At 37.1% G+C, this 8204-nt stretch overlaps 1 protein-coding gene across 1 annotated transcript; it reads left to right on the plus strand.

Moving 5' to 3' along the window:
* Positions 1–267: 267 nt before the first annotated feature.
* LOC132047334 (probable metal-nicotianamine transporter YSL6) lies at positions 268–6955 on the plus strand. Its single transcript, XM_059438349.1, has 7 exons — positions 268–717; positions 1921–2093; positions 2429–2526; positions 3016–3153; positions 3818–4007; positions 5276–5408; positions 5839–6955. The coding sequence occupies exons 1-7, from the start codon at positions 372–374 to the stop codon at positions 6771–6773; spliced, it is 2013 nt and encodes a 670-aa protein (XP_059294332.1). The 5' UTR covers positions 268–371; the 3' UTR covers positions 6774–6955.
* Positions 6956–8204: the final 1249 nt, after the last annotated feature.

The following is an 8204-nucleotide window of genomic DNA, read 5'->3' on the forward strand; positions in this document are numbered from 1 at the left end:
AATGATGAATTATTACTTGATTTTTCAAATAGGAAAAGTATAAGTAAAAATAAATGGAGGAAGTAGTATTTTTTTAATTAATTCTCAAATATATAAAATTTGTTTTGAAAAAATTTAAAAATTAAATGTTAAACGCACATCAAAATTAAGAAGTTTGAATAAAAGAAAAGTGTTATTAGTAGTATGTTGGGAAAAAAATGAAAACACCTTATTCGTTGCGTTGCGTGTAAGGTTACAAATAGCATATTAGCAACTAACCTACAAAGCAACCAGCCCAGTTCTTCCCCTTTGACTTGTAACAAGTTTTAACCCATTTCTCTATCTCATTTTGTATATCAACCTAATCCAAATCCCAACAGTGCAAATTTCCAATGGGGACTGGAACTATAGAAACTATAGAAATATCGGAGCCATTGTTAGATGAATCCTCTAAAATCCCCGAAAATATCCCTGATTGGAAAGATCAGATCACTATTAGAGGTTTAGTTGTCAGTGCTGTGCTTGGGACTCTCTTTTGTATCATTACACATAAGCTCAATCTCACTGTTGGTATTATTCCTTCACTCAATGTTGCTGCTGGATTGCTCGGGTTTTTCTTTGTCAAATCATGGACCGGGTTTATGTCTAAGCTCGGGTTTTCTGTTAAACCCTTTACTAAGCAAGAGAATACTGTTATTCAGACCTGTGTTGTTGCTTGCTATGGCCTCGCTTTTAGTGGTAATGCCCTCTTCTTCTGTTTTTTTTTTCTAATAAGTAAAAAAAAAGGAATATGAGTGCAATCCATTACAAACTAGTTTGGGTTGAGGTGTACTTGATTGATTGATTAAAGTAAACAAAAGAAACTCTGAGTTATTGTTATAGTGGTCTACTCTATTGATTGGTTCGTTACTACTCCCTTTTTCGCTTCCCAATTTATGTGATGCACTTTCCTTTTTAGTTTATCCCAAAAAGAATGATACATTTTCTGATTTGGCGATAATTTAACTTTAAACTTTACCTTTTATAGACGATCTATAACCACACAAATATCTTTGACTTATTTTAGATCAAAAGATTCAAAAATCTTTCTTTATTTCTTAAACTCCGTGCCCAGTTAAACTATATCACATAAATTGGGACAGAGTGAGTACTATTGTTTTCTGTGTATAGCAGATTTTATTTGCTGAGATTCAAATGACTAAAGTTTCTCCTTATATATGTATATATATGTTTATGTATATACAGACGCATTAGTACTGTTGTTTTTACAGAAACTAAAAGGCCATATTTAGTTGATAAGTGCTCTAGCTTTTTGAACTGTTCCTGATTGGACGTTTTGATAAACATCATTTCTTTCTCCAAAAAATGGGTTCTACTGTCAAATTTAGTAGGCGTTTGGCCATAGATTCCAAATATTGAATTTATGAAGTTGGAGTTGTGTTGCTTATACTTTTTGCAAAGGAGAGAAGAGAACACTTTATTTGGAATTTATGAAGATGGTGTTGGAATACACTGGGTATGTTGTTGGAATACACTAGGTATGTTGTTGTTGTTGGTGTTGGAAAACAGGTTTGAAGCACTTTTCCAAATTTGGAATCCAACTCCAATTTGGATTTGGAAAGTTTATAACCAAACATTTTTGAAATAAAGTGAAAAATTATTTCAGAAAAGAAGTGAATAATTCTCATGCCTAAACGGCTCCTTAAGCTCTTTTTACTATGGTATTTCCATTGTGCTTCCATGCTTTGCGCAGAACCAAATATATGTTGCATCTTTAAAATTGTTGAAAGGATGATGACGACTTAATAATTTTAGTACTTTTCAATTTCAACTCTTTAAGTTGATCATTTTTTTCTTTTTCTTTTTTTTTTGATAAGTTGCTCTTTAAGTTTATCATATGTCTGATTCATGATGCATTCTCTTGTTACCTTATATTTACAGGTGGCTTTGGGTCATACTTGCTAGCAATGGATGAGAAAACATACAACCTTATAGGTCCTGATTATCCTGGAAACCGTGCAGAGGATGTTAAGAATCCAGGGTTATTATGGATGATGGGATTTATATTTGTTGTTAGTTTCCTTGGACTTTTTAGTCTTGTGCCTCTCCGTAAGGTACTTTCTGATTCTGATCAGCTCTGGCAGTAGTTCAATAGAATGTTAAGGTTTGCATGGTTTTGATTCTGACCTCTCCGTATGTTTTGTGTAAGAAATCTTGTAAATAATTTAATTTAAGAGGTGGAGAAGACATATTCATTCATAAGATAAAACAAAACCTTTGTTGATTCGGGAACCAACACCACTGCTTTGCGCTTGAACAGTTAGAGCAGCCACTGGCCAGCAGCGTCCTTTCTATTTATTTACTTGTGCTATTCTCCGAAATGCTTTTTTTTAAGTGGGATTCAAATATCAATTTGATAAATTTTATTCTCTTTTAAATGTAATTTCAGGTTATGGTAATGGGCTATAAGCTCACATACCCTAGTGGAACTGCAACTGCCATGCTGATAAACAGCTTCCACACAAATACTGGCGCTGAACTTGCAAGGCAAGAGATACATTATTATGTTCATTTCTGTATCTAATTTCTTAAAGATGCTACATTTTTGGGCTAACTAAATGCCTGATGATGAAAATGCAAATGGTGTCTAGTAAGATAAGATCGGTTCAATTTATTTTATACTTAATGGCCCTTATCGGCAAGAAAGACTCTTGGTGGCTGATGTACTTGAAGAAGCACCTTGCCTGCTCGACCAAACGTCACCAAATAATTAGCACTCCCTTTTCTTTTCTGGCTTTTGGAGTCGTTTTTTTTCTTTCTTTTGTTCAGAGGTTAATGAATATATAGATTTCACATTATCCTTTTTTTCGCAGTGGGTTTTTTTTTTTTTTTTTTTTTTTTTTTTTGGGGGGGGGGGGGGTGGGGGGGTGGGGTTGTGTGCTTAAACTATCCGATCATTTGTACGTTCCTAGGAGAACTTTTACTATGAAACATCTCGTGCTCTATGAATATCAGAACTATCATTTGTTGTCACAGGGAGCAAGTTGGTCGTCTTGGCAAATATTTGAGCATAAGTTTCTGCTGGAGCTGTTTTAAATGGTTTTTCAGTGGTATTGGGGACGCATGTGGCTTTGACAAGTTTCCCACTCTTGGGCTGACCCTATTCAAGAACACGTAAGCATATCGCTCTAATAGCTGTAACTCGTATTTTCCTTTGCTATAGAGGGAAGATCAAACTCTTTTTCTTCCTTTTTTTCTCTATTCGTATTGAACTTTTTCCCCCCTATTCATATTTGATTGTTTGTTATTCTTAAGCTTCTAATTTCCATGGGTTAGCTGTGAAGGAAGAGAATAATCTGTAGCTGTAAATTGGAATGAGAAAGCTAGATTTATGCTTTTGTGAACAGGTGTTCATTTTCAAGAGAAGGAAGCACTTGCAATGGTTCTTCAAGCAAAATATGTGCTAGGCTATTAGAACACCTGCATTATTTGAATTCTATAGATGCCAAGTTTTTGGTGCTACTGCTAAATTAGTTGCTGTTGAGACCTCTTTTTTGTATTCGCTCTTCTGCATGGTCTCTTATGGATACTTTCCCTATATTTTAATGTTTACATACAGTCTTTAACTCTTTATTTTAGATATTCTCTGTCCTTGGTTTTTGTTATAGTAAATTGGGGCCTAGAGAGAAACACATTCCGAAGCTTTTTAGTATGAATTCCTTATACCTATTTTATCCCCCTTCCCCTACCTGCTGGAATACGAAAAATCTACAACTTTCTTGTTAAAGAATGAATTCACTGTTCATGTTTTGGTTCTTACTCAGTCATCATCCTGCAGGTTCTATTTTGACTTTAGTCCGACTTATGTTGGATGTGGTCTCATCTGTCCTCACATAGTCAACTGTTCGGTTCTCTTTGGAGCTATTATATCATGGGGTATACTGTGGCCATTGATCTCCCAACGAGCTGGTGACTGGTACCCAGCAGACCTTGGAAGCAATGATTTCAAAGGTCTCTATGGATATAAGGTATGTAATTACTGATGCTAATTTTAGCTAATTCACATCCAAAAACATGACAACTCGGTAATGTGGTCTCAATTTGCAATCCTAAGAGTACTGAGTACTGTACTTCAAGAAAGATTGTGCAAACATTCCCAAGCTATTCCTGTACTTCATTTTGGCAGAAAATGATTTAATACAAGGAAGTGATGAAAACGAGAAAGATAAGATGGAATTTATATTAGCGGATTCCTCGCCTATGATCTTGTCAGCCTAGAGTATAAAGATTAATATCTGTAGTCGACTATATAGCAACGAGAGACATTTTCAAAGGGTTGGGATACTTCTAAATTTGCCAAAATACTTCTCAAGCGCAGCATTTGCAATTTTCTTTGCAGTAGGTTTTGAACGCACAGCATTCAATTTCTTCAATTCCTGTTTGATAACCATATTTCATAAAGTCTGCTTTTATCTTTCTGTCCTCGATGCTTTTGTCCGACGAACTGGCCATTGGTCCTTTGTAGGCTAGCTCTGTCTATGGCTTAAGATTGTTTGTATAGTTAGAAATTGTGATACACAAGAAGTAAGTCGGTATTGTAGTTGAGGATCCTAGGCATTTTGGTGGAATGCCTACCGATAGGGGTGCCTTCCTCTGGGGGCGAGGTGCTGGATCTAGGAGGTATCTACTTGCCTACTCCAAAGCTGTCACCCAGAAGCAATTACAGGCGCACACCCTTGGCATGTAACATCACTGAAAATACGCACTCTTGAATTATAAATGTAAAGAATGTTGCTGTATCTTTATATTTCTGGAACAATTCTACACGTAGAAAGATAGTGCACCGTCAACATAAGACTGCTGTTCAGTGATCAGCAACTTACGAGTTCCTTTTTCTCCAACTTAAGAATCCAAGGGCCTCATAAGAAGCATGCTTTTTATATGCTTCCAGGGCTTTATCAAAAGCTTTCTAGGTGTGACAGCTAAGATATGGGCATTGTCCTCATATGTCACCTCTTAATGGTGTAGACCTTGAGGAAATCAGAATCTTCAGCATATTTTTTTTCCCCCTAGAGATTTGTTATTTTACTGTTGCAGCCCCTAGAGATTCTTAACCTCATATATCATGTTGTCTTCTACCCAATCATTTTAAGGTGCATTCATGACATCACCAGTATGCTCATTCTATTATCCTTTACCCTGGAGAGCTGGCCATATACATCCATTGGTGCTCTTTCAATCTTTCCATATACTTCCATTGGCGTTATTATAATCTTCCTTTTTCCTTTGTTTGCAGGTCTTCATAGCCATCTCCCTCATACTTGGGGATGGGCTTTACAATTTGGTTAAGATAGTTTCAATCTCCGTAACAGCAATTTTTAAAAATAGCAGCACGGAGAACAATCTTCCCTTGGTCATGGAGGTCATAGGTAGGTCTCAATTGACCAAATGTTTGGTTTTTAAGTACCGAGAAAAACATCAGTATGTTCGACTGAGCACCATATTAATAAAATTACAAATTGCTACATTGAAATTCCAAATTGATAAACAGACGGTTCCACTTTCTGCTTGGTTATAATGTCAATGCAATTGAGGAACTGTAATCAAGCAGCGGAAAAAGTTGATGGTCAGCTTTTGCATTGACTTATTCCTCATTTCTACAATTGCTTTGTCAACCAATCAATCAATTCAGAAAGTCTCTGTTACTGCACTATAGGAAGGGCGAAATGGAAATCTGAAATTATATTAATCATTCAGTCGGCGTGCACTTTTTGGTGTTCACTTTAAAATGGACTTGAGAGATTACTACTTTGTGTCATGGGTGATGTTTCTTGATTTTGTCTGTTCATATTCTTACAGGTGGTGAGAGCTCCAAACTAGAATTGGAAAAGAAGAAGCGCGACGAAGTTTTCCTGAAAGATAGGATACCGTTCTGGTTTGCGGCATCTGGATATGTTGCCCTGGCTGCAATATCTACAGCCACAATGCCAATTATCTTCCCCCCTCTGAAGTGGTACTTGGTCCTTTGCTCATATATAATTGCTCCTGCCCTTGCTTTCTGCAACTCCTATGGTACAGGACTTACAGACTGGAGCTTGGCTTCAACATATGGTAAGATTGGTCTCTTTATTATTGCGTCACTGGTAGGAAGCAATGGTGGGGTGGTAGCAGGATTGGCAGCATGTGGAGTTATGATGTCCATAGTCTCCACTGCTGCTGATTTAATGCAAGACTTCAAAACGGGGTATCTTACACTTTCATCAGCTAAATCGATGTTTGTGAGTCAGTTGGTGGGAACAGCCATGGGTTGCATTATTGCGCCCCTCACATTCTGGATGTATTGGAATGCTTTTGACATTGGATCTCCCGATAGTCCATACAAAGCACCATATGCTGTTATTTACAGAGAGATGGCCATTCTGGGGATTGAGGGGTTCTCTGAACTTCCAAAGCATTGTCTTGCATTGTGTTGTGTGTTCTTTGTGGCAGCTCTGGCCGTTAACCTCTTAAGGGATGTCACTCCAGCGAAATTCTCCCAATTCATTCCCATTCCAATGGCGATGGCTGTACCATTCTATATTGGGGCCTACTTTGCAATTGACATGTTTGTTGGCACAGTGATATTATTTGTATGGGAGAGGATAAATAAGAAGGATGCAGAAGATTTTGCTGGTGCTGTTGCGTCTGGCTTGATATGTGGCGATGGGATTTGGACCATACCATCAGCTATCCTCTCTATCTTCAGGATTAACCCGCCAATCTGCATGTACTTTGGGCCTTCTGCGAGCACCTGAACAAGTGTATGCCTCGTGGCATTTGCAATTCTTTATTTACTCTATAAAAAAACCTCTCAGATTGTAAATATTCTGTTGTCAATTATTTCTCCAATCGTTTGTACCTGTAAATGTGCACGAGATGTTATAAACTTGTAGTGTCATACACGAAAATGAAATCTACTAGAGTACTTTTAAAAGAATATATGTGAATGCATATATAGCAGCCATAGTTACCAGGGTCACTTTGGAAATGAATTAGCACTTCATCAAGCATTTGACATTGCTGTTCTTTGGAGCACTCACTGCCCCGCAAAAGCCAAAAATAGCTGTTGGACCTGTAAGTTTTCTCCTCCTCACTTTTGTTGCACTTCTTTTTTAAACTTATTTTGGGAGGCAATAAAGAAAATGAACATTATGACGTTAGCAAATTCCAATAAACTTGATATGTTGGAAGTTCTGAACTGAACTTAGGCCGTTGAAATGGTACTTCTGAATCATAAATATTTGAAATAAGTTAAGTTTTACTTTGATTGTAGAACCTTTTTTAATTACTTATTTTTGTCAAAGCTCATGTCAAATCTTGGAAATATCGATATAATAGAGCTAGTGCTCTCTCTTTCTGAATATTTTTTATGAGAAATTAGAGCGTGAGAATTTGTTCGTTCCAATCGTAAATCCAGAAGCCTTGTGAAGTTGTGATAGTATGCCGCTTCTATTCTTCCAGGTCAAGTTTACCCTAAAAAATCAAAGCAACAATTACAACAATAATTACGTTTTTCCAAATAAGTTTTTATTAGCCTGCGAAAAAGAAATCTTGAAAAAGTGATGTCTAATCAAACAAGTTTGTTATTGAGTTGGATCATCAAAGGGCATGAAAGAAATGGTATACATTGCGGCTGCCTGACAAGTGGCAATCTCAAAATCAAAAGATAAAAGGGGTTTGAAAGTTGACAGAGGTTGTGGGGCACCCAATTTTTTGATAAAGAAATTCCCTCCAAAGCCCGACCATCCAATTTTTAGTGCCTTATCTAATCGACAACAAAATGGATGGAAACTAGGCCGGTTCATCGTTCGGATCGGATCGAGTTTAGCATATTTTGGATTATAATTTCGGCATTCGGATTTTGTAAAATGTAATTCGAATCCGATTCAAATACGTTCGGATTGGATTGGATTTTTTAAATTCGATTTCGAAGCCTTGCTAATTTTGTTGAGTCATATTCAATCACCCGGAAATATCCGCATCTGCGAATAGAAGTTGTGGAGGGAGATCCATCCAATGACATTTCATCAACAGATACCACTAATTCACGAATGAATTGGGAAAGCCAACAGAAAGATTCGATTCTGACTTCGTAGAGCCGGTGTTGCTGTTACCTGCACGTAGGGCCGTCCCCCACTCCTCTCCTGGGGCGCTAAGGGGCTTTTGTTTTTGGAACAGACGGCAGT

Source organism: Lycium ferocissimum, chromosome 2 (assembly GCF_029784015.1).
Source record: "Lycium ferocissimum isolate CSIRO_LF1 chromosome 2, AGI_CSIRO_Lferr_CH_V1, whole genome shotgun sequence".
Taxonomy (NCBI): domain Eukaryota; kingdom Viridiplantae; phylum Streptophyta; class Magnoliopsida; order Solanales; family Solanaceae; genus Lycium; species Lycium ferocissimum.